The 27,518-nt window shown below is 43.1% G+C and overlaps 1 protein-coding gene across 1 annotated transcript in view; it reads left to right on the top strand.

Annotated features, from left to right (window-relative positions):
- Window positions 1-24,438, top strand: part of LOC122933853 (oocyte zinc finger protein XlCOF8.4-like) — a 44,666-nt gene extending 20,228 nt beyond the window's left edge. Inside the window, exons 5-9 of the mRNA XM_044288934.1 lie at window positions 2,995-3,086; window positions 3,169-3,250; window positions 3,358-3,434; window positions 3,574-3,682; window positions 21,482-24,438. Of these exons, the coding sequence (XP_044144869.1) occupies window positions 2,995-3,086; window positions 3,169-3,250; window positions 3,358-3,434; window positions 3,574-3,682; window positions 21,482-22,206 (1,085 nt within the window). The 3' untranslated portion in view covers window positions 22,207-24,438. The remainder of the gene's footprint in view (window positions 1-2,994; window positions 3,087-3,168; window positions 3,251-3,357; window positions 3,435-3,573; window positions 3,683-21,481) is intronic.
- The last annotated feature ends 3,080 nt before the right edge of the window (window positions 24,439-27,518 follow it).

The raw sequence follows: 27,518 nt of genomic DNA, 5'->3' as shown, positions 1-27,518 counted from the left end.
GGCCGGTATGGACAAAGGTTCAGGGGGGCTGCACTGCTTAAAGAAAAGCGTAAAAATGAATGTCTCAGCATTGACAGAATCCACAATCCTTCTATGGACAGATTAAACCAAACTTTGAGATCTTTGGCATTGCATACCAGCGTTATGTTTATAGACGACATAAAGCCTATTAAAAAAAAAAAAAGTGCCCCCTACCTACAGTCAAACACTGCAAAGGATTCGTAATGTGGTGGGGCTGCTGTGCTCCCTCCGGGACTAGAGGCCTTTAATGATATTAGAGGGTTAGAAGAGCATGTTAGAGCCAACTGTGTTCCCAACTGTACGAAAACTAGGTGTGAGTCGGAAAAATGGGTCACAGCAGGATAATGCCCCAAAACAGACATCCAAAAATGCAGAACAGTGGTTAAGAAGTAAAAATGGATGGCTTTAAACTGGCCAGCAAAGAGTCCTCCAGTTTTTGGTCCCTGTCAGAGAGAACATGTGGCTTCTAGCAGTAGAAGTGTGGGCCAAAGTGTTCTAGCTGCAGAGGCTCCACAATGTCATAGAGTACCTAAGAGCTAATGTGAGCGTTGAAATACTATACCTTTTATTATTTTTCTGTAGATGGGTATAAATACGTGTCCAAAAATAATTTCCCAAAAGAAAAAGAAAAAATTGATAAAGGAAAAATAAGATCTTAGTATCAGTAAGAGGATAATAGGGTAAAAGGGTAAACTTTCCCTGTTTTACCCTAGAAATTTCTCAGCACAGGGTTACCCCCTGATGGTGGAGGTTCCCTGTCCTCGTTCCTAGAACCTGGAAATTCCCTATCCAGACCCTACATAAATATATCCAATAGTCATAGAATATACATGTACAGTGAGATGACTATAGTCTCTTGTTAGATATTTGCAAAAATAGAGAATATAGATAAAACATAAATAGTCATTCTATGACTATTGGATATATTTAGGTATGGTCTGGATAGGGAATTACTAGGTTCTAGGAATGAGGACAGGGAACTTCCACCATCAGGGGTAACCCTGGGCTGAGAAATTTCTAGGGTAAAACAGGGAAAGTTTACCCTTTTACCCCATTATCCTCTTCCTGATACTAAGATCTTATTTTTCTTTATAAAGTTTTTTTTCTTTTTCTTTTGGAAATTAGTTTTTGACACCTTGTATTTATACCCATCTACAGAAAAATAATAAAGGTATAGTATTTTAACTCTCACGTTAGGATCCTGGGCATCTCTGTCAGTGTGAGATCTGGTGATATTGGTGTCTGTTCTCGACATGAAGACAATGTTCTGACCCTAAATACTGTATACTAATAATCGCTGTACATATAACCTATAAGTATATATTAATGCCAATCTGGGGTCCTCGGAATTATTCCATTGCGGACCTAAAGCTGCTTGCCATCAACTCTGGCTTTAGAGGAATGGAGACCTCTGCTAGAGTGCTAGCCATCCTGTAGCCATCTACACTGACCACAAGAATCTGACATATCTCCAGACAGCTCATTTTTCCCCTTTAACTGTGTGATGCATTTTCTTCCTGTGGAAAAGAACATGAAGCAGATGCTCTTCCGGAGGTTCTTTGATCTCGCGGACTAGATTGGGGAGCAACAACATATCATAGATCCGGCCTGAATTATGTCCGTAGTTCCACTACTGAATAGGGGCATTCCTGATGATAAGACTTTTGTTCCTGTAGCCAAGAAGAGGTGGATCCTTGCTTGGCACATAAGTCTAAATTGGCAGGACACCCAGGTTTCTTCAAGACACTGAACCATATTTTCCGATACTAGTGGTGGCCTACACTTTCCCGGGCGCCTGTGACTATGTTACCTGTTGGCACATATTCTGTTTACATGGTCTGTCTCAGCAAATTGTGGGTCATTTGCTAAGACTGGCGTTTAGACCGGTGACCTTTACAAAATTCTGGTGGATCCACTGCCTCTTCTAAATCTATGCCAGCTCCCTTGCTGGCGTAGATTTAGACCATTTTCTACACCTAAAACAGGCATTGAAAATAATGGATGGGACGTCCCCTTTCTCCGCCCACACCATGCCCACTTTTGTAGACCTAGCGTGAGCAAGAAAAAGTCGCAGATTGCGGCGCAAAGAACCTGCGGCAGAAATACGCCTGATCGTAAACGATCCTCATTGTGTCTGATAGAGGAGTGGAATTTACAGCTGGTTCTGGAGAAGTCTTTGAAGGTTGCTAGACATAACGTTGGACTTTTCCTATTACCCCAAGTACAACAGGCAGGTGGAGCGAATTAATCAGGATCTGGAGAACTACCTACGTGATTTCATCTCTTCTAGCCACGACACTTTAGTGTCTTTACTTCCTAGGCCAATTTCTCTTATAATAACCATTCAGGCCAGCCAACTGGCAAGTCTCCATATGGACAACATCTGCATATTCCGCTTCCCATTTCTGCCTCCTCCAAAGTACCAGTTGCTGATGCCACCATCAAAGGTTTCCCTGCAAATGTGGCAGTAGACTAAAGAGATCCACTTCATTTCTCCCTAAGAACAAAGTCTGGTTGTCCTTCAGAAACATACACTACTATAAATTTGTACCTCATTTCTTGGGTCTGTTTGATGATTTCAGACACATCAACCCCATCTGTTACAAACAGTACCTTCCACCATGTTTTCATATCCCTAACTCCTTCCAAGTGTTGGTGCTCAACGGCTACTCCAGGTCCTCAATCTCTGCTCCCACTCAGTTTGGCTCTGAAGATTAGTTTGAGGTGAAGAGCATCCTGGATGCTAAAAAGGATGAGAGCAGAGCTTACTTTTTGGTACATTGGAAGGGTTTTGGTGTTGAGTTGAGATCTTGGGCACCTGTTGAGAACATCAAGGCACCAAGCCCTTCTTTAAAACTTTCTCTTACAGTTTGGACCAAAGAAGAGAAGGTGTAAGGGGAGAGGTAATGTTACACCAGCGGTCTGTGCCGCTATATCCTTTCTCACAGTCACTGTGCGCTTGTGTTTCCACAGATGGATCCAGGAGGAGAAATCCCCCCGAGAGATGTCCCCGTCCTCTGTATTCCGAGGACTGTCCAGAGCGGAAGGTCCCAGAGAATTGTCAGGTAGATGGAGCTGAAGCCTCACCAAAATCTGACCTTAAAATGATTGGCCAAAGATCAATTTACATTTTTATTGTCTTTTTAGGCTGAAAATCTAATTGATATTAAAGTTGAGGTTATAGATGAAGAAGAAGAGGAGGAGATGGATTTATGGGGCGATCAGCAGTGTAAGCAGAGGGGATATTCATGTCTGTTTTGAGGGTCACATAGATACTACTCCCATGATCTGATCATCTCATGTAATCAATCTATTCTGTCACTGTTTTTCGTACAGATGGATTCATAGAAAGATGTCCCCGTCCTTTGTATTCCCAAGACTTTCCAGAGGAGCAGCTTCCAGAGAACCATCAGGTAGATGGAGCTGAGCCCTATACACATCTATATAGGGGGGTCCTGCAGTCATAGAGGGGTCATAGATCTCTTATGTGGATCTGTTAGATTTCCCACCTGTCTGTTGTATTGTACTGAATTGTTACTGATGAAAAATCAGGAAGAAGATCTGATTACTATTAAAGTGGAGGATGAAGAAGAGCAGATGATGGGCGATCCCCCGTATAAGTTTGAAGCGGAGGAGGACATTCCAGTCCATGTGACCACAGGTATGGAATCATGACTAGAGAACGTGAATTGGGAGGTTTCTTAAGGTGAGGCCCTACCTTTCTGGGATCACAGTATTGATGGTCTGTCCTTAAGATAAAAAAAAGGCCTTTTTATCACTGTGTAGTTTTGGCTGGAAGATAAAAAAATTAAAAACTCCTTAATGCCAGGAGGTTAAATGTATATAGGACCTCGATTCCAAACACATATTTTAGGAGTTCTTTTTTTACCGCTCTCCATTGTTTCTCATGCTCCCCATCAGACAAGAGGTAGAGAAGTCAATGAAGATATTGTAGAGCTCCTATAAGCAGGAACTGAGCAGGCTGATTTTCAGGCTGGACTCTAGTGTGAATAACAAAAACTCAAAACATGACGCCCTAACCTTGAATGTAGATGATGTCACATTACTATGGGGCATCCATGACCAACATAATAACCACTTGGTGACCTTGTCCTACGATGGTTAGGAGACTGTGGAACGCAGAGTTATGTCCCTGTGTTGGTTTAGGTACCCATATGTAATAATGAAGGGGATTATACTGGTGGAGGGGAGCTGAAGCCCACCAGTCTCCTGCCTATGTTGTTCTGTTGCTTGGGTTCAGTGGACAGAGCAATGGAACAGTGGATGGTTCAACATTCAGAAATGTCTTCAAGCTTTATTAGAAAATATAAAATTGGCACATGGAGTTGCAGATAAATGTGTGACAATTTTAAAGGGGTTGGCCCATCAGGTGTGGATACCACCTCTGGTACCCACACCCATCTCTAGATTGGCGCCTCCAAAGTGATCGAGGACACACTGCACAAGCGTGTCCACCTTCCATTCACTCCTGTGGGAGTGCCGAAAATAGCCGAGCGCTACTCAAATAGAGGTGAATGAACAGGCGGCCACGCTTGCGCTGTGTGCCCTCTGTTCATGTCTATGGGAGTTCTGAAAATAGTAGAGTGCGCTTGTTCGGCTCTTTCGAAGTGAATGGAGACCACGCCGCGCATGTGTAGTGTGGTCACCTTCACTTTGGGGGCCCTGTTCTAGAGATAGGTACAGGTCTTCGTTATATGCCATCAGTGTGTGAGATTGGCCAACCTGTAGGGTTTCTCTTGGAATTTAGAAAATAAAAATACTTAAATAAAGAGTTAAAGAGCTCCTTCATCCTCCTCTCTGCTCTGCTAGTCAGGGATTATGATCCTGAATACAGCTGATAAGATCTTGAAGTACAGAACATAAAGTACAGAGAGGACGGACAGGACAGACTGTGGTAATGGAGAATGCATAGAAGAGCTGCTGCTCATTGCCACATCCCCTCCTCCTCTCTGTACTTTATGTCTCCTCATGATCTCCATTCCTACAGAGATTCAGCTGAAGATCTTATCTGTATTCAGGATCATAATCCCTGACAAGCAGAGAGGAGGATGAGGCAGCTCTTTAGCTCAGTGTTCTGAAGTAACTTGTCCTGCTGTATGATTAGGACAGGTTTTGTCTGTAATACTAGGACAGCAGCCATTTTATTTCTCCTAATGATTGCTCCTCAGACAAAGCATGCCATTATGACTAATAGTAACATAGTAGATAAGGCCGAAAAAAGACATTTGTCCATCCAGTTCGGCCTGTCATCCTGCAAGTTGATCCAGAGGAAGGCAAAAAAAAACTGTGAGGTAGAAGCCAAGGGGAATAAAAAATTCCTTCCCGACTCCAATCAGGCATCAGAATAACTCCCTGGATTGGATCAACGACCCCTCTCTAGTGGCTATAGCCTGTAATATTATTACGCTCCAGAAATACATCCAGGCCCCTCTTGAATTCCTTTATTGTACTCACCATCACCACCTCCTCAGGCAGAGAGTTCCATAGTCTCACTGCTCTTACAGTATAGAGTCCATAGTCTCACCGCTCTTACAGTATAGAGTCCATAGTCTCACTGCTCTTACAGTAAAGAGTCCATAGTCTCACCGCTCTTACAGTATAGAGTCCATAGTCTCACTGCTCTTACAGTAAAGAGTCCATAGTCTCACTGCTCTTACAGTAAAGAGTCCATAGTCTCACTGCTCTTACAGTAAAGAGTCCATAGTCTCACTGCTCTTACAGTAAAGAGTCCATAGTCTCACTGCTCTTACAGTAAAGAGTCCATAGTCTCACTGCTCTTACAGTAGAGTCCATAGTCTCACTGCTCTTACAGTAAAGAGTCCATAGTCTCACTGCTCTTACAGTATAGAGTCCATAGTCTCACCGCTCTTACAGTATAGAGTCCATAGTCTCACTGCTCTTACAGTAAAGAGTCCATAGTCTCACTGCTCTTACAGTAAAGAGTCCATAGTCTCACTGCTCTTACAGTAAAGAGTCCATAGTCTCACTGCTCTTACAGTAAAGAGTCCATAGTCTCACTGCTCTTACAGTAAAGAGTCCATAGTCTCACTGCTCTTACTGTAAAGAGTCCATAGTCTCACTGCTCTTACAGTATAGAGTCCATAGTCTCACTGCTCTTACAGTATAGAGTCCATAGTCTCACTGCTCTTACAGTATAGAGTCCATAGTCTCACTGCTCTTACAGTATAGAGTCCATAGTCTCACCGCTCTTACAGTATAGAGTCCATAGTCTCACCGCTCTTACAGTATAGAGTCCATAGTCTCACTGCTCTTACAGTAAAGAGTCCATAGTCTCACTGCTCTTACAGTAAAGAGTCCATAGTCTCACTGCTCTTACAGTAAAGAGTCCATAGTCTCACTGCTCTTACAGTAAAGAGTCCATAGTCTCACTGCTCTTACAGTATAGAGTCCATAGTCTCACTGCTCTTACAGTAGAGTCCATAGTCTCACTGCTCTTACAGTAGAGTCCATAGTCTCACTGCTCTTACAGTAGAGTCCATAGTCTCACTGCTCTTACAGTAAAGAGTCCATAGTCTCACTGCTCTTACAGTAAAGAGTCCATAGTCTCACTGCTCTTACAGTAAAGAGTCCATAGTCTCACTGCTCTTACAGTAAAGAGTCCATAGTCTCACTGCTCTTACAGTAGAGTCCATAGTCTCACTGCTCTTACAGTACAGACTCCATAGTCTCACTGCTCTTACAGTATAGAGTCCATAGTCTCACTGCTCTTACAGTATAGAGTCCATAGTCTCACTGCTCTTACAGTATAGAGTCCATAGTCTCACTGCTCTTACAGTATAGAGTCCATAGTCTCACCGCTCTTACAGTATAGAGTCCATAGTCTCACCGCTCTTACAGTATAGAGTCCATAGTCTCACCGCTCTTACAGTATAGAGTCCATAGTGTCACTGCTCTTACAGTATAGAGCCCATAGTGTCACTGCTCTTACAGTATAGAGCCCATAGTCTCACTGCTCTTACAGTATAGAGTCCATAGTCTCACTGCTCTTACAGTATAGAGTCCATAGTCTCACTGCTCTTACAGTATAGAGTCCATAGTCTCACTGCTCTTACAGTATAGAGTCCATAGTCTCACTGCTCTTACAGTATAGAGTCCATAGTCTCACTGCTCTTACAGTAAAGAGTCCATAGTCTCACTGCTCTTACAGTATAGAGTCCATAGTCTCACTGCTCTTACAGTATAGAGTCCATAGTCTCACTGCTCTTACAGTATAGAGTCCATAGTCTCACTGCTCTTACAGTATAGAGTCCATAGTCTCACTGCTCTTACAGTAAAGAGTCCACAGTCTCACTGCTCTTACAGTATAGAGTCCATAGTCTCACCGCTCTTACAGTAAAGAGTCCACAGTCTCACCGCTCTTACAGTAAAGAGTCCACAGTCTCACTGCTCTTACAGTATAGAGTCCATAGTCTCACTGCTCTTACAGTATAGAGTCCATAGTCTCACTGCTCTTACAGTAAAGAGTCCATAGTCTCACTGCTCTTACAGTAAAGAGTCCATAGTCTCACTGCTCTTACAGTAAAGAGTCCATAGTCTCACTGCTCTTACAGTAAAGAGTCCATAGTCTCACTGCTCTTACAGTAAAGAGTCCATAGTCTCACTGCTCTTACAGTATAGAGTCCATAGTCTCACTGCTCTTACAGTAAAGAGTCCATAGTCTCACTGCTCTTACAGTAAAGAGTCCATAGTCTCACTGCTCTTACAGTAAAGAGTCCATAGTCTCACTGCTCTTACAGTAAAGAGTCCATAGTCTCACTGCTCTTACAGTAAAGAGTCCATAGTCTCACTGCTCTTACAGTAAAGAGTCCATAGTCTCACTGCTCTTACAGTAAAGAGTCCATAGTCTCACTGCTCTTACAGTAAAGAGTCCATAGTCTCACTGCTCTTACAGTAAAGAGTCCACAGTCTCACTGCTTACAGTAAAGAGTCCACAGTCTCACCGCTCTTACAGTATAGAGTCCACAGTCTCACCGCTCTTACAGTAAAGAGTCCATAGTCTCACCGCTCTTACAGTAAAGAGTCCATAGTCTCACCGCTCTTACAGTAAAGAGTCCATAGTCTCACCGCTCTTACAGTAAAGAGTCCATAGTCTCACTGCTCTTACAGTACAGAGTCCATAGTCTCACTGCTCTTACAGTACAGAGTCCATAGTCTCACTGCTCTTACAGTATAGAGTCCATAGTCTCACCGCTCTTACAGTAGAGTCCATAGTCTCACCGCTCTTACAGTAAAGAGTCCATAGTCTCACCGCTCTTACAGTAAAGAGTCCATAGTCTCACCGCTCTTACAGTACAGAGTCCATAGTCTCACCGCTCTTACAGTAAAGAGTCCATAGTCTCACCGCTCTTACAGTAAAGAGTCCATAGTCTCACCGCTCTTACAGTATAGAGTCCATAGTCTCACCGCTCTTACAGTAAAGAGTCCATAGTCTCACCGCTCTTACAGTAAAGAGTCCATAGTCTCACCGCTCTTACAGTAAAGAGTCCATAGTCTCACCGCTCTTACAGTAAAGAGTCCATAGTCTCACCGCTCTTACAGTAAAGAGTCCATAGTCTCACCGCTCTTACAGTACAGAGTCCATAGTCTCACCGCTCTTACAGTACAGAGTCCATAGTCTCACCGCTCTTACAGTACAGAGTCCATAGTCTCACTGCTCTTACAGTAAAGAGTCCATAGTCTCACTGCTCTTACAGTATAGAGTCCATAGTCTCACTGCTCTTACAGTATAGAGTCCATAGTCTCACTGCTCTTACAGTATAGAGTCCATAGTCTCACTGCTCTTACAGTACAGAGTCCATAGTCTCACTGCTCTTACAGTAAAGAATCCTCTTCTATGTTTGTGTACAAACCTTATTTCTTCCAGACGCAGAGGATGTCCCCTCGTCACAGTCACAGTCCTGGGGATGAATAGATGATGGGAGTGATCTCTGTACTGACCCCTGATATATTTATACATAGTAATTAGATCTCCTCTCAGTCGTCTTTTTTCTAAAGTGAATAACCCTAATGCTGATAATCTTTCAGGGTACTGTAGTTGCCCCATTCCAGATATTGCTTTAGTTGCCCTCCTCTGGACCCTCTCCAGCTCTGCTATGTCTGCCTTGTTCACTGGAGCCCAGAACTTTACACATTCAGAAATTGTTTGGACGGCACTCCGTGAACGAATTCCGGTGCTCAGCGGTAATGTCAGTCGATATGTAAAATATATAAGACCGCGGCACTCGAGTTGAATAGTTATTTATTTATTTATCCATCCAGAGAATTAAGGCCAACGTTAACGTTTCGGTCTCATCCCGAGACCTTGTTCACGGCCTAAGGTAAAATAATAAATTGAAATGCATATATTATATATAGGGTTGTACATAATCCTGGCTTTCAGAGGTATATATCGGGGGTGTATTATTGTACAAATCCATAACGCATATAGTCATGTAGCAACATTAGAGATCATGGGGTAAGGGTACAAGGTACACAAAAAAATATATGTCATAATATTTAAATATCTGGATATCATATATCAAAGGAGACCATGGTTGCTTATATCGATCTGGTATATTAGGTGGTTTATAGTAAACTCCTATTAGTAATTTATTATTGTTTTTGCCTCCATGTATCTCTACCCACAGAGACTCCACATGTTCATGTCCCTCACTTATATCTTCACGGAGTGTGGGCTTTACACAGGACTTTACATAGAGGCAGACCCCCCTCCCCCTCTCCGGTTCTGACGATCCTTTCTAAACAGACTGTAACCCGGTACATTAACTGCCCAGTCATAGCTATCATCCAGCCGTGTCTCAGTTATTCCCACTATGTCATAGCTATCATCCAGCCATGTCTCAGTTATTCCCCCTGTCATAGCTATCATCCAGCCGTGTCTCAGTTATTCCCACTGTCATAGCTATCATCCAGCCGTGTCTCAGTTATTCCCACTATGTCATAGCTATCATCCAGCCATGTCTCAGTTATTCCCCCTGTCATAGCTATCATCCAGCCGTGTCTCAGTTATTCCCACTGTCATAGCTATCATCCAGCCGTGTCTCAGTTATTCCCCCTGTCATAGCTATCATCCAGCCGTGTCTCAGTTATTACCACTGTCATAGCTATCATCCAGCCGTGTCTCAGTTATTCCCACTGTCATAGCTATCATCCAGCCATGTCTCAGTTATTCCCCCTGTCATAGCTATCATCCAGCCGTGTCTCAGTTATTCCCACTGTCATAGCTATCATCCAGCCGTGTCTCAGTTATTCCCACTGTCATAGCTATCATCCAGCCGTGTCTCAGTTATTCCCCCTGTCATAGTTATCATCCAGCCGTGTCTCAGTTATTCCCCCTGTCATAGTTATCATCCAGCCGTGTCTCAGTTATTCCCCCTGTCATAGCTATCATCCAGCCGTGTCTCAGTTATTCCCAGTGTCATAGCTATCATCCAGCCGTGTCTCAGTTATTCCCACTGTCATAGCTATCATCCAGCCGTGTCTCAGTTATTCCCAGTGTCATAGCTATCATCCAGCCATGTCTCAGTTATTCCCACTGTCATAGCTATCATCCAGCCGTGCCTCAGTTATTCCCACTGTCATAGCTATCATCCAGCCATGTCTCAGTTATTCCCACTGTCATAGCTATCATCCAGCCGTGTCTCAGTTATTCCCAGTGTCATAGCTATCATCCAGCCGTGTCTCAGTTATTCCCCCTGTCATAGTTATCATCCAGCCGTGTCTCAGTTATTCCCACTGTCATAGCTATCATCCAGCCGTGTCTCAGTTATTCCCACTGTCATAGCTATCATCCAGCCGTGTCTCAGTTATTCCCCCTGTCATAGTTATCATCCAGCCGTGTCTCAGTTATTCCCCCTGTCATAGCTATCATCCAGCCGTGTCTCAGTTATTCCCAGTGTCATAGCTATCATCCAGCCGTGTCTCAGTTATTCCCACTGTCATATCTATCATCCAGCCGTGTCTCAGTTATTCCCACTGTCATAGCTATCATCCAGCCGTGTCTCAGTTATTCCCACTGTCATAGCTATCATCCAGCCGTGTCTCAGTTATTCCCACTGTCATAGCTATCATCCAGCCGTGTCTCAGTTTTCCCCACTGTCATAGCTATCATCCAGCCGTGTCTCAGTTATTCCCACTGTCATAGCTATCATCCAGCCGTGTCTCAGTTATTCCCACTGTCATAGCTATCATCCAGCCGTGTCTCAGTTATTCCCACTGTCATAGCTATCATCCAGCTGTGTCTCAGTTATTCCCACTGTCATAGCTATCATCCAGCCGTGTCTGTTATTCCCACTGTCATAGCTATCATCCAGCCGTGTCTCAGTTATTCCCCCTGTCATAGCTATCATCCAGCTGTGTCTCAGTTATTCCCACTGTCATAGCTATCATCCAGCCGTGTCTCAGTTATTCCCACTATGTCATAGCTATCATCCAGCTGTGTCTCAGTTATTCCCACTGTCATAGCTATCATCCAGCCGTGTCTCAGTTATTCCCACTGTCATAGCTATCATCCAGCCGTGTCTCAGTTATTCCCACTGTCATAGCTATCATCCAGCCGTGTCTCAGTTATTCCCACTGTCATAGCTATCATCCAGCCGTGTCTCAGTTATTCCCACTGTCATAGCTATCATCCAGCCGTGTCTCAGTTATTCCCACTGTCATAGCTATCATCCAGCCGTGTCTCAGTTATTCCCACTATGTCATAGCTATCATCCAGCCGTGTCTCAGTTATTCCCACTGTCATAGCTATCATCCAGCCGTGTCTCAGTTATTCCCACTATGTCATAGTCCTCCTCACACATCACAAATTCCAGCTCCTCAGATTTATTAGTCAGGCTTCTGGCATTAGTATACATACATTTGAGAGGTTTATGTATATTTTTTTACCCTACACCTTTCCTTCTGAACTGTTCTAGTCCCTCCTTCCATTCCTCCCCCAGTCTCACTACCTCCCCCGGTCTCTATCTGCACTATCTTCCCCTCCTATAATGTAATTACCCCCCCCCAGTCCCTAGTTTAAACACTCCTCCAACCTTCTAGCCATCTTCTCCCCAGCACAGCTGCCCCTTCCCCATTGAGGTGCAGCCCGTCCCTACGATAGAGCCTGTAGCCGATAGAGAAGTCGCCCAGTTCTCCAGGAACCCAAACCCCTCCTTCCTACACCAGTTCTGGAGCCACTTGTTAATCTCCCGCTGCCTTTCTTGTGTGGCCCGTGGTACAGGTAGTATTTCGGAAAATACTACCTTTGAGGTCCCTGCCCTAAGCTTTTGACCTAAATCCCTGAAATATTTTTTTTTGTTTCAAATGGTATTTATTGAATTTTGCATAGAAAAAAGCAATATGACTGGTAAATGATGAGAATTATTACATGAAAACAAAACATCTCTTGGAGACAAGCCTATCGTTGGCATATTCTTTAACCCTTCAGTAGGGTTATACAAATACTGGGCTTGAGGAGCGGTGCAGAAAGACAGTCCTCCTGCATTAGGTTAGACAGAAACACAATCCTTATAGGGAGATACTAAGACGTAGATCTGGAGAGTGTGGTGAGGATAACCTTTTCAAAAGTGGAAAATGAGTCAGTGCGGATGGCCGCCAATCTCTCAAATATCAATATTTTATTAATCCTATCCAGGACAGCCTGAAAGGACAGCGAATCTGAGCGCCATTTAAAAGCAATATGGATTCGAGCTGCAAGCAATATATATTGAGAAAGTTTAAACCTTGCATAGGATAGCCCGTGGGGTTTATCCCCTAAGAGGCAAAATGGTAATGTTAAAGGAAAATTGTAGTCTAGCACTGACGACATCAGATTCGCTATCTGGGTCCAGAACCGCCCTACCGCAGGACAAGACCACCAAATATGATGCATTTACCCCTCCTCATTACAACCTCTAAAGCACATAGGGGATACTTCGGGGTATATGCAGTGAAGTCGTGTAGGGACCATATAAGTTCTGTGCATCACTTTTATGGAGGATTCGGCTAGCGTGACTTGCCAAGAACCCTTGGAAAGGATCTGTGAGCGTTGGAACCATTTGGAGGGTGGGTACTCCTGATGTAGGTCTTCCTCCCAGGCTCTCATGTAAGGCAGCTTTTGGCCTTCAGGAATAGTGTTGAGGGCTCCATGTATTCTTGATAACATAGAAGTAAATTTCACTTTTCGGTTAGGGATCTGAACAGATCTCGAGTAGGAAAATATCTGACCCATAATAAGATAATCCCTGGCAGGAGGAGAATATTTGCCTTTAAAATCTGCAAGGGACATTAATTTACCTCTAATAATGAACCTATGATGCCTACATAGCTGGTTGTTTGACCACCACTCAAGGTTGCGGTATTGGAGGCCTGGTAGGAAGGCTGGGTTTCCTATGATACTCAGTAGCGGGGATGGCATGGCTTGAAGGGCAAATTTGAACCGACCTTCAAATTAACAGTAAGTACTATGACGGGAGAGTCGCCACGTAGGAGAGGTGTCCCATGTCAGTGCCGTCCATGTGTAGGGGTTAAGATTGGAACATTCAAGCGAGATCCATATCGGATGTTCTCGCGGAGCTAAATGAGTCAAAAACATCTGGGCTAATCTAGCCGCTTGGTAGTATTTCACAAAATCGGGGACTGATAAACCCCCCTTAGACCTATGCTTACACATGGTAGATTTAGAAATACGCGGGCGATTGTTAGCCCAAATAAACCTCATCACATCCCTCTGAATGGATCTAAGATCCTTTACCGGAACTGGGGTTGGTAAGGCCCTGAACAGGTATAGGAGTCTAGGGAGGACCACCATTCTGATGATGTTTATCCTGCCCACCCGTGAGGTCTGTGGTGATTGCCAGGATGCTAAATCTTGCCGAATCTTACGGTACATAGGTAAGTAGTTGGTCCTATAGACCATGTCAAGGGAAGTTGGCAGCAGTATTCCCAGATAAGAGATGTGGTGGGGTCTGTGCTGGAATGGGAAATGTTGTTGTATCAGCGTTTTAGCGGGGGCAGGGGTGTTACATAAGAGCAATTCAGATTTGGAGTGGTTGATAGAAAGGCCAGAAGCTTAAGTAAATTACTCTAATAGTTTTAAGAGGGAAGGAAAGGAGATAATGGAGTTGGTAATAGATACTGTAGAAGAAGGTCGTCTGCAAAGAGATTTAACTTATAATCCATCCCCCCAATTACTAATCCCTTAATATCAGGATGGGATCTTATGTGTGCTGCTAGGGGCTCTATGGCTAGTGCGAATAATGCCGGGGAAAGAGGACATCCCTGTCTCGTACCTCTTCTGATTGGGATGTGGGAAACCTTTGTAGAGGGTAGTTTAAGGCACGCTTCTGGTTTGGAGTAAAGAGCTTGTATAGCTGCCAGGAAGGGGCCCTTCATTCCCATTGTTGAAAGGACTCCGTACAGGTATGGCCAGATGACAGTGTCAAAGGCCTTCTCAATATCGAGGGCCAAAAAGGCTAGCGGGACCTTCGTTTTATTAGACGTATGGATAACGTTAAGGATTTTTCTAATGTTTTCAGGAGCCTCCCTGCCTGGTATGAAACCGACCTGGTCCTTATGAATAAGGCTAGGGAGGAGCCTATTGAGTCTACCAGCTAAAATAGAAGTGAAAAGTTTATTGTCAATATTTAGTAGAGAGATCGGCCTGTAATTGGAAGGGACTAAAGGGTCTCTGTTGGGTTTAGGAATAACCGTGATTGAAGCTTTCAGGAATTCTTCTGGAGGTATGGCTCCTCGCAGCAGATGATTACAGTAATTGACTATATGAGGGATGAGTAAAGGGGCAAACTTTTTATAGTACAGGGCGGAATAGCCGTCTGGGCCCGGGGCTTTACCTAATTTTAGGGACTTGATGGCGTGTTCCACTTCCTCAGCTGAGAGAGGGTTATTTAGCTCCGACTGGGACTCAGGGGATAAGACGGGTAGGTGCGCCGATGATATAAAATCGGGCCTGATCCTTCTATAGGGGCAGAGTAGAGCTGGGTATAAAACTTTTGAAACGTTGCATAGATGGTGTCAGGATTAGAAGTGGTGTGGCCTGACCTCGTATTTCTTTTAAAGACATGATTTATCCGTTGCTTAGCTTTAAGCTGGTTGGCTAGCAACTTATCCGGCTTATTGGCATATTTATAGTAGAAGGAGTTCGTCCATCTAAGGGCTTTTTCTGTATTATTTGTTAGGATCATGTTAAGTTGCTGCTTAACATCTTTTATCGCTTTAAGTAGGTACAGTGATGGCGATCCTTGATGGGTCCAGACTAGCCTGCTCAACTTGGCTTCCAGACCTGCTTGGGCCTTAGTGCGTTCCCTCTTTCTTTTGATAGCTTTACTTATGAAACTGCCCCTCATGTAGGCTTTGTGGGTTAGCCACAGGGTCATAGGGTCAATTTCAGTGGAGGTATTATCAGTAAAGAAGTTTGCGAGTTCTTCTTGTAGTTGAGTATATAGAGCTGGATGAGTCAGAAGTGACTCGTTTAGCCTCCATTGGACTGAGCCACGACCCTGTTGAGGGACTGTAAACTCTGAAATGACCATGTCATGGTCTGACCAAGACGAGACGACATGTCTAGAATAAGACATGAAGGGAAGGAGAGAGGTGGATGCTAGGATCATGTCAATCCGCGAATACATTTGATGAGCTGACTAATAATAAGTGTAACTTCTTTGAGAACCATTATGCTCCCTCCAGGTGTCAGCTAAGGACAGGGATTGGAGAACGTGATTAACCTTATTAGTCTGTGTCGTCGGTCGTGGTGTTGCCGGCGGGTTAGTACGGTCCAACACAGGGTGAATAGTAAAATTGAAATCCCCACACCATACTAACTTATGAAACGTAAGGGTATCGATCACTCTGCTCATTTTCACAAAAAAGGCAATAGGATCATCTGTGGGAGCATAAGTGTTAACTAGGCAAAGTGACTGCTCTCCGCAGGTCCCTACAACAATCACATATCTCCCTTCTGGAGCAATACATGTCTGAGTGACTGATAAAGGGAAGGAATTTTTTATCAAAGTAATTACCCCCCGACATTTTGAAACGAACTTAGAATAAAATCTAGAGTATTGTGGGTGAAAGTATTTCGGATGGGATGTGGGGGTAAAATGTGTTTCCTGTAAGCAGATGACGTCGGGCGCATGCTTAAGGTATATCGAGAAAGCCGTCTTTCTCTTACGAGGGGAATTCAAATCCCTCACATTATGACAGAGTAGTTTACACATAATGGCAAAAAGTGGGTTAAGTTTTTCTTAAAAAATAGGCGCCAGACGTCATCCACTCCCAAGGCTAATCGCACCCCAGAGGCCCCACACGTCAGCATGGACATATTGATAACCCTGGTTAAAGACTCCAAGAGTAGAATGGCATAACAGTTAAACCACAAATTAACAGAAAAGAACCGAAGGTAATAGGCTGAGCCGTTAGGCCCAGAACAAAGGGCAATAGTAGATGGGATATGCGAGTAGAAAGATAGCCTCACATAGGCCAGCCTTACTATCTCGCAGAACCCCAAGAGTAGGGACAGCATGATAAACCGTATCATCGAGACCCTGCATTAATAAAACTAGCCTAGTACAATTTTGAAGTTAAATAACAAGTCCCCGAAGTGACCTGTTAAAGAAAGTCTGAGTATTACCGACATTAAATCAGGTAGAATGGTTCGTTCAAGAGATCTTCGCTCTGCTCGGGCCTCCAGAGGTAGGAGGAACCTTGGTCCAGACTCTCGCTGGTCTCTGCGGTTTCGGCGAGGAAGATGATGGAGCTTGGAATTCACAGGGGATCCCTGCCCGTTGTAATGCATCCAGACCTTCAACCGGCGAGTGGACCGTGTGTAGGCGAGAGTTCAGTTCAAATGACAGGTTGAAGGGAAATCCCCACCGGTATCGGATTTGCGCCTTTTGCAAGGCCTGTGTGACTGGCCTCATTTTGCGGCGTCTGCGAAGTGTAGATGGTGCTAGGTCCGCATAGAGGTGGACCGAAGCCGGGAGACCAGGTAGAAAAGGCAATTCCCTTGCAGCAGCCAAGATTTTATCTCTCTTCTCCGGGTGATGAAATTTAAGGATAATGTCCCTCGGGAGGTCCGCAGTACGTGGCTTCCCCAGTGCCCTATGAACTCTATCCATCTTTAGGAGGTTTGAGTCTGCTTGTGGTAATAGAGCTGCAAACAGAGTGGTGAGGGTAGATTGCAAATCGTTGCACGTTTCAGGGAGGCCCCTGACCCGTAGGTTACCCCTCCTGGACCTGTTCTCAAGGTCCTCTATTTTAAGTTCCAGCTCTGCAAGCTGGGTTGAATGACTGTTAATGTCCTCCTTGTCACGGCCCAAGTCGTCGGCCATGTCATCCGCCCTCGTCTCTAGATCAGAGACTCTGTTACCCAGGTCTTGAATCTGGCGGGAAAATTCTGAGACAGCTTGTGACAATTCCACCTTAAACAAAGCGGCTATGTTCTTGTACAGGTCTTCCTGACCGGAGCAGTGAACAGCTCTGTCTGGAGAGGGCTCATCTCCATCCGAGGATTCAGGGCTGGAGGGAGCTGGTGTTGCGTCCACCATGACCGTCTGTCTGGTCTGTTGGAAGATCTCCGGCAAAGTCTGCGACGGGACGGGAGTACCCAGAATTCTCGACCGTCCCTTAGTGCGGGTCATCTTCGGGGTTCCCTGCATCGATTTTGAGGCGTGATGGAGCCCGATAAAAGGCACTAAGATCAGGGTGAAGTCGATGAGCGGAGCGGAGCTCACGGAAGCATGACCTCTCCGCGAGCCGCGCGCATGCGCCCCTGAAATAATTTTTAAGGACTCTCCACCTACCCCTAACTTTGTCATTGGTTCCGATATGGACCATGTATGCTGGATCTTCTCCAGCCCCTCCCAGTAATCTGTCAACCCGATCCGCGATGTGTCGAACTCTAGAGCCAGGAAGACAGCACACTGTTCCGCGATCACGGTCTTTGTGACAGATTTCCCTATCTGTTCCCCTAATAATTGAGTCTCCCACTACCAGCACCTGTCTGCCCTGCTCTCCTGGTCCCCTGCTTACCGGAGCTGACATTCCCCTGACTGGCAGAGGAAGTGTCCGGCTGCGGCAGTGCCGTCCCTGGACTGACTAATGAAAGGTATTTGGGAATATATTAATAATAAATTAATCAAGTATTTTCATTTTCTTAATTCCCAGAGAACCCCTTTAAAGAGATTTTGTTAAACGTTAAATGTCCTTGACTAGTTATACTCCCGTCTCTTTCTTGTATATAAAATAGTATCTTCTGTTTTCTCAAAACCTAAAGAGGCCAAACCATTTTCTGACAAAATTCTGTACAGATCTTGAACTCCACCATCACTGTACTTTTCCTGGACTTTGTGATGGCATACATAGGGGCACGTTTTAGACGCCGGTCTTAACAAAGCCCCTGCACTGGAGGTGGATCCACCGGTGTTGTGATCAGGTGCCGGCCTCTTCATAACTTCGGCACATCCAGCGCCAGTTCTAAGTGTAAGGCAGCTTCCCAGTTTCCTAGCTGTCTTACATTTAGACCATTTTCTACTCCTAAAACAGGCGTACAAAATGACGAATGAGACGGCCCTGCCCATGCCACTCCCACAATATAATAAATGACCCCCGTAGATTTAGAAGGGTGGTAGTGACTCTACACAGGTCCCCGGTTCTTCTCCGATACAAGGTTCTCCTGTTTGGAATTTCGCAAGCACCAAACTGGTCGAAAAGATGCCGTTCTGTATCAGAATAACGGACATTCTATTGGTTTAAGTATATTACCGTATAGTACCATACGGAAGATGAAGGTGTGGTACAAATAGCTTGCCATGAATGTCATATGGATGGCTTTGTACAACGCCTACTTGTTGTCACCATGTTGAGGCCGGAGAGGAAGTTGACACCAGTTACACGAAACCTTTATTAATGCCCTTATATTTTGAACCAGAGGGGCCCCAAACAAAAGGGAATGTCCCAAAAAAAAGGTACAAAGTGTGTTCCATCAGCGCGACAACTGTCTGTGCATGAAGGATTGCTTCAAAGCGTGCTGGGTTATTTTATTTCCTGGTGAAACGCGCGTCGAGGTGCAGCTCTGTTCAGATACCTGGTGCTTCCACACATCATGGGTAACTTATGTAAACCATAGTTTATGTTCAGTGTCTTTATTTGGCTGTTAATTTTTGCACATGCTATTGCTACCTTGTTATGATTATTTATTGTGACCTGGTTTTCTGCTTTATATCATAGGCAGGCCATGGTCACTGTCTATTTTGGTTGGCAACCATGACCTATGTAATTAGGTGATATTATGTACACCTGCAGTATGCCTTTAGTTACAGGTTACGCTTGGTGACTCCACATCTCACCCACCATAGTGTGGTTCAGCACCTTGTATTTCTGGCACATTCCCCTGTCAGTACGGTATATGTGAGGGTGGGGTTTTGTGGCTCCGATACACGGGGCGTCCCGTCCCCCCATTGCCTTGTGCCCTATGTCATTGTATGTTTATTTTACATCATTAGTACCAAGGCAGAACTTGCCTTCATCACTGAACACTTGAACATTCATGCCTCCAATTGGCTTTCTTGTGGCACCAGTGCAGGCGCTCTTAGAGATGAGGAGAGATCAGTGACAAATGAGCTAGTGGAATGTGTGACTGCAGTCCTGCTTCAAGTAGATGGTTGGTGCAGAACCAATTTTGTGATTATGTGGTTGTCCTTTGGGATACAGGAGTTCTTCTTATACAGTGACCTTGAGGTGCATCTTTTTGTCTTGCATGCCCAGAGCCCTCTCTACATGCATGACCACTGTCCACACCACCGATGACCTGCAGAACTCTTTCTGAGATTAGACGAATAGACCGTCCAGCTTTTCAGAGTCCCACTATTCAGCCATTGTCAAAGTCTTTTTCTTGTCCTTCCTTTCTTTTTACTTTAACCCTTTCTCACTTTTCTCTCTTTTTCTCTGTCCTTTCCTTATATAATGTAGGAACTGTGTGAATTAAACAGGGATTATTATGGATACTAACGATGGCCACACTGACGAGTTATAACCAAAGACTAATCATATGCTGTAACTAGAGCTGCTTCTTGGGTCATTAGTCCGTATGTCAGTACTTATTGTTCTGAGAATACTATGGAAGTTGGTCAATATTACAGTACATTACTGCATTAGTATTTTTATGACTGTTTTCTTTAAGGTGTTCCCTGATATTCTTCCTTAGTTAAATCAAAAATTCATGGTTATAGTGAGACTTTTGATTTTGTATATTGCCACACGTCATTCTTTTAAAACTTAAGGTGATCTCTCTCTCCACAAACCATGACTGATCAGATGGGTGAGTAGCATAGGAGAGACAATTTAAGTTTTTCTAGTAATGCCCATCTGGCATAGAAGGGTGAGTGAGTTGGCATAGGCAAGGCTTCGTTGCCAGACAAGGTTGTGCTTTTCAGATACATTTTATAATGTCAAGATTTACATAATGAAAGTGGTTACCGAAGGCAGAGGAGAATCTGAGATCATTGATATATGAGTAAGTCAAAAATTATCCACACTCTGGCTGTAGAATTCATTTGAATCAACTTTCAAAAAAGACAAGGTTTTCTACATAATCTTCCTACTTTTCAATCCACTTTGTCCAAGCTTTTATATTCCCTCATTAAAAACTGTTTTATGCTGAGCTGTGAGCCACAAATGCACCGCTGTTTTTCACCTCTTCATCAGACGTGAATCTTCAACCTCGTAGGGCCACATCATCCACTGTCAATCGTCTACCCAATGGAATCTGCTCAAGTCCACGCTCAATGCTGTCGTCAGTTGTGGACAAACTGCTCCTTCTTCATGACTGACACCTTCCTTGAACTTCTCCACCCATTCCTGCAAACTTCTTTGCAACAAAACACTTTCTCCGTACTGTGCACTAAGTCTTCGATAAATATTGGCACCAGACATATCCTCAGACCACTAAAAAATCATTGCACACTGCTTTTCTTTTGTGCAAATCAGAAGTGGAGCAGCCGTTGTTCCTCGCACCGCAATCACAAATGAACTGGTGTAACGCGTTCAAACCTGCACAGCAATGACTGGGAAGATTATATTGAAAAATGATGGATTTGTCTTTTCTGAAAGATGATTAAAATAAATTCTACCGGCAGAGTATGGATAGTTTTTGACTCGCCCTCATATTTTATAAAGTTGTATTAAGTGGCAATCACACATGCAGTTTTTTATGGTAGGTTTTGGGCTAGATTGTATTCAAAAGGAATAGGAAATATAATAGAGATACTTCTACTGCCCTTTCCTGCTGGATACATTTCTGGCTTTAGCTCAAAATGCATAAAAAACAGCATGTGTTTTTCTAGCCTAAGATTACCGGTAATTGTTTTTGATTTTTCTGCATGTTCATCAAAAAAATCATGAAATCCATTTTTTCCCTTAACAGAAAATCCTAGTAAGAGCTCCAAGAGAAAGTTCATGTTACCACTAAAATGTAAAGTAGAAGATGAAGATGATACGCAGGACTCTTCAGGAGAAATCATTACATTTAAAGTGCATCCAGGACTTCACAATACAGATCTATCTACTAATCATGAGGAACCTCCTCCTGGCAGATCACAGATTGTTACCACAAATGCTGGTCCAAAAATAGATACCAGATTTCAATGTGGTGAGTGTGGAAAAGCGATTACGAAAATCTCGGGTCTTTTTACACTCAGACGAAGTCACTTACCAGATAAACCGTACTCCTGCCCTGATTGTGGGAAGAGTTTCACAAATAAATCACATCTTCTAGCACACCAGAGAAGTCACACGGGAGAGAAGCCATATATATGTTTAGAATGTGGGAAATGTTTTACAAATAAATCAAATCTTGTGAGACATGAGAGAAGTCACACAGGAGAGAAGCCATTTTCGTGTTCAGAATGTGGGAAATGCTTTACAAACACATCAGATCTTGTTAAACATGAGAGAATTCACACAGGAGAGAAGCCGTATTCATGTCCAGAATGTGGGAAATGTTTTATTACTAAAGCCAAACTTAAAGATCATCAGCGAAGTCACACAGGGCAGAAGCCGTATTCCTGTTCCCTGTGTGGGAAATGTTTTACACATAAATCAAATCTTGTTAGACATGAGAGGATTCACGCAGAAGAGAAGCAGCTTTGATCTTCTATATGTGCAACATTATATACAAGAAGATCAAATTTTAAACTCGGAGAAGAAACCATATTCTTGTTTGGAATGTGGAAAATGTGCAAAGAGCAGAACACAGATTTTTACTAAGTAGGTTATTTGTAGACAATGAACATCCAATAATAGGATTTATTTTTGGGGTGACATTAGACTGGATCTGCCAGACACCCACATTATATTTACTTTCTTAGACATAGTAGCTCAGCGGGTAGAATAGGTCATAGGTTCAAATCTCATCAAGGACAACATCTGCATGAAGTTTGTATGTTCTCCCCATCTTTGGTTTCCTCTTACACTCCAAAATATAATGTGAGGTTAATCCTGATTTTTAGATTTGTGAGCCCCAGTGGGGACAGGTACTGATGTTTGAGGGGTGGAAGTCTTTATTCTGTACTGCCGGATATGTAAGTGTTATAAAAATGAAAATAGACATTGATACCGAAGGTGAACTGACTGGGATCTCTGGAGGAACTATCAGAACAGTGATGATGAATTGTCCCAATAAACTTTACTTCTTCTTATAGTATTTATACCCCCACTGCAGGAGAATCCAGAGGGACATAGTGATAAAGGAAGAAACCCTCACATAAATGTTTATGTAAAATATGTGGACATATTAATCTTAATTTGGTAACTCAAAGTGACGAACCCAGAAATGAATTTGCAATAATTCCCTAGAATATTTTTCAGATCTGACACTCTCTTCTATGGATCAAATTCCTGGTACTGCCTCTTTGGCAAAACCAACCTCCAGCAGGTGTATATTATAAGGCTGCTTGTGTATTCTGGTCAGTATTGTAAGCCAAATTAGGAGCAGCTCCAAAACCTCAAAGATGTGGAAATCTGTTTATGTTCCATTCCCGGTCCGTTTTACACTCTCCCAGCATCTTGAAGGATTATTTTTTTTTTTACCAGTCATTTTTTGGTGGGTTTATTGGTATGTTTAGGGTCATCACCATGTTGCCAGTTCTATGTTGAGTTGAGCTTTAGTCTTTCTGACAGATGGCCTCACGTTATCCTCCAGCAGGTTCTTGTACAATGGATATCATAGTGTCTATGATGATGATAAGGCACTCAGACCCTGATGTATTAAAGCAATCCCAAACCAGAACACTTTCACCACTATGTTCTCAAGTTGGTATCAAGATTTCCTGGTGAAATGCTATCTATAATTTTTTATCAAACATGCCTTCTGGTTTTGAAGCCAAATCTGCTTCTTTTCATAGTTCCATAAGTTATGTTGTGTGTGCTCGTCGGCACCCATGCTTTTATAGGCACCCATAACCTTTCTGAAGGGCTTAGAGTGCTTTGGATCTAGGCGTTATGATGCCACAAATTTCATCAACAAAGTGCAACAAATGGCTGCAAGTGTCTTGGTCATCTGTGTTAGGGCAAAACCCCCACCTCTATGATTGTCGGGGTTGCAATTGAAGTTTTGTTTATGAGCGCTCAAGAGAGCTGACACAGACACGCTGCTGAATCAGTTATTATCTTGACCTAAAGCTGGGAATTTCTGATCTATATACATCCTGCCAGCTGGCTAATAAATTTTTCCACATATGCACAAGATGGAGGACATGTTTATCCAAAATGGATTCTCATCCCTCACATCTGGATAGGCTTGCAGAATCCATGTGTACATAGCAGAAACAATCCCATGTGGATATAAGGAAATGATTTTCAGTAGCAGAAATGCCTTCTAGAAATGACATATAAACATACCCTAAGGGTATATGGCTGCCAGAAGGCAGTAGAGATACAGCTGTGAGTGGCCATCAAAGCCACAGTAGGTTTTTAATTGTTAAAATGGATCGTGCATCATTTGCTGACTGTTAATTGATGCACGATAAACGTTCAGAACCATACGGCCAAATCTGGAGGTCCGATTGTAATTTTAGGTCATTAAGGTAGTCCTGAATATACGTCCGACGTGTCCGACTGTTAACAAGTAATCGGAAAGCTAATTTATACAGTTTTTCTTCTGTTCCATCACATTTATCTTTTTGACAGAAGATCAGGTATTGATATGTCCACATATGATGGAAAAAAAAATAAAGTGTCATTTTGAAGTGTGGTTGAATGATTGTGAGTGAACCTTACAACCTTATGGTTCAGTTACCCTCCACAGAACAGTGTTTTTATATGAATCCTTCCTGACAGGACCCCACAATCGTCTCCCCTCATCCTGCTCTGAACATTACGTGTGATGTATGCTAGAAATGTAGTATTTCTTTTATAAATGCTTTTTTACTCACTCTGTGTAAATGTTTTTCTTTTTATGCTCCGAGTTTAATGAATTGCGTCAATTTAGTTAAACTTTTTGTCTGTCCATCTCTGTTTATAAGGCAATGATGTGATATCACATCACATAGTAAAACGGAACGTCACCTTGGAAATATAAAAAGGCAGGAAGCAAAGGTGTAGGAACAAGGAAAACGTGAGGTAATTTATTTCATATAGTTGTAAGAAAAGCAAGTCAAACCTTTGGATTAATGTGGTTTCACTTACGATAAAGTTAATCCTTGAAATCACACGATTTGTTTAATAATAAAATGTGGCCTGACCGTTATCTACAGTAAATCAAGATTATAGATGAACACGGTCTTAAGGGCCATTTATACAGGCCATAGGAGCGCTCATTAGCGATTATCTGGCGTGTACCACCGATGACCCAAAGAACGAGCTAATTCGATCATTTGTGCACACACAAAAGTGATCATCTACTGGCAGAAGATCGTGCCGTGTTTACATTGGCAATGGCATTAGCGATCGCTCCTACCCATACTCTGGAGGAGCTCTCTTTTGCTGACGAGAAGGAACAATTCCTTCCCGACAATCTACTGCTCGGTCATCCCGTGTAAAGGGACCTTAATAGTTGTACTGTGCAGTAAACAGCCATAGTGCTGGGAGAAAAAGCACTGAAAATGACTGCTACAAGAACTAACTGGCAAAATGTCAATTAAGGAGATTAAAAATTTAGGTGTAAGTTTCATAGGTGCTTTGTTCAATAAATAAAAGGCACACGAAGCCTGGTTACTGACAAATCTGTTCTCAACAACTTTCACTACACAGAAGACATATTAGTCTGTCTTCACATCATGTTTTTGTCTGTTAACGTATACATACAGAAATCATCTGTGTTAAACAGATGCCTCCGAGAGATGCGATACAGTGGCACCATCCATCACCATAGAGTTTCATGGTAAAGATATGAAAATTCAGGACTGTAGCTAATCTCCCCGGGAGTGGGTGTCCAGTGAGGACCACTCCAAGAGCACAACAGACGATCCTGAAAGAGGTGAGAAAGAAACCATGGGTAACAAATAAAAGTCCTTCAGAAGACTCTACAATCTGCAGAACCTCTGGTCATGTGTCCATGGAGAAATGCCATGAAGGAAGCTGCTGCTGTCCAAAAAAAATTACTGCCCGTCTTAGTTTTGCTCGAGACCACCTGATTGTTGTACAGTGCTTCTGGGAGAATGTTCTATGGCTCAGCAAAAATCTGAACACACACAAATAATATAAATTCATTCTTTATTGTTTGAAAAATATATAAATACATGATATTAGACAAAATACATATAATAGCAGCAAATGCAGGACAATACTGCGACAAAGAGAGTACCCCCCCCCCCCCAACCTCCCGCTGGTGGGTATATTACGTCTGAGGAATCTGCAAAATCTATGCATCATCGTTATACAATCACCAATATAATGTAAGTGCAAATTGCACATGGTATATTATGCCATTAAAAACAGTGGTCATCACACTACTGTAATATAAATGCTGAGGTTATTGACTTGTACTGGGAGTCTCACTAGGAAATACTCCCATGTATACACACCTCGGCATAACAAATAAACAGAGACACAAAGGCAAAGTGGCATAACACAAACCAGGAGTAATGGAGAGACACCAACCCCGACGCGCGTTTCTCCTCGCTTGCTCTTAGGGGGCTGTAAAGGGGGAATATTTATCACCAATATTTATGTAAATATCTATCATTAATATTCATAAATAGGAGGAGCCGTCTAGTGATGGCTCCACCTATTTATACCTTTATATTCTACAAACCGGATTCCAAAAAAGTTGGGACACAATACAAATCGTGAATAAAAACTGAATGCAATGATGTGGAGGCGCCAACTTCTAATATTTTATTCAGAATAGAACCTAAATTACAGAACAAAAGTTTAAACTGAGAAAATGTACCATTTTAAGGGAAAAATATGTTGAATCAGAATTTCATGGTGTCAACAAATCCCCAAAAAGTTGGGACAAGGCCATTTTCACCACTGTGTGGCATCTCAAAATGCCTCTTTTTATACCCAATCATGTTGCCAATTGACCTAATTAGTGTTAATTGGTCTTCCAGCTCTTCGTTATGCTCAAATTTACTTTTTCCAGCCTCTTATTGCTACTTGTCCCAACTTTTTGGGGAATTGTTGACACCGTGAAAATTTGAATCAACGTATTTTTCCTTTAAAATGATACATTTACTCGGACTAAACGTTTGATCTGTGATCTACGTTCTATTACAAATAAAATATTGACATTTGCCATCTCCACATCATTGCATTCCGTTTTTATTCACAATTTGTTTAGTGTCCCAACTTTTCGGGAATCTGGTTTGTAATAACACTAATATCACTTTGCCTCACGCTAATCACTAAGCTAGCTGCATGCGCCTTACTAAACTATTGCTAATAACCACACATTACACAGATAGTTACAAATAAGACACAGTATTTATTAATACCTAGTACACTACACACGCAATACACTAACAATACAGCACTATAAATACAGTACTAAACTGCACTACACGGTTCCCAAATTCCACCCACAAACTAACTATACATTACAATATTACACTTACATACACTCCAATATCAATTACCCACCCGCCTGGCTACTTACTGTTCCTACGGGAGAACAAGGGGTTAAACACACAATTGTGGCACTGCAGGGGTTACTACATGCAGCCCAGGGTTCACAGGCTAGTTAATGCTCTGCAGGAACAGGGCAATGCAGGGGTTCATGTACTTGTGGGGGCAGCGCAGGGGAACAGGGGACTCAATGGGTTAATGCTCTGCAGGGTTGATGAGCAGGGGCACTGAAGGGGTTTATGCTCTGTAGGGGTGTCAGGGTAGACAGAGCAGGGGCACTGATTAGAGGGAAGGGGTGCATGCTGTGTTAAGCGGCCTGGGTCTGGTGGCGATGCAGGGGTTAACTTAGGAAAGGGTTGGCATCGGGACAGGGGATTGGTGGAGTGGGTAGAGAT

This window comes from Bufo gargarizans, chromosome 4, assembly GCF_014858855.1.
Source record: "Bufo gargarizans isolate SCDJY-AF-19 chromosome 4, ASM1485885v1, whole genome shotgun sequence".
Taxonomy (NCBI): domain Eukaryota; kingdom Metazoa; phylum Chordata; class Amphibia; order Anura; family Bufonidae; genus Bufo; species Bufo gargarizans.
This window is presented reverse-complemented; position numbering and strand designations above follow the sequence as displayed.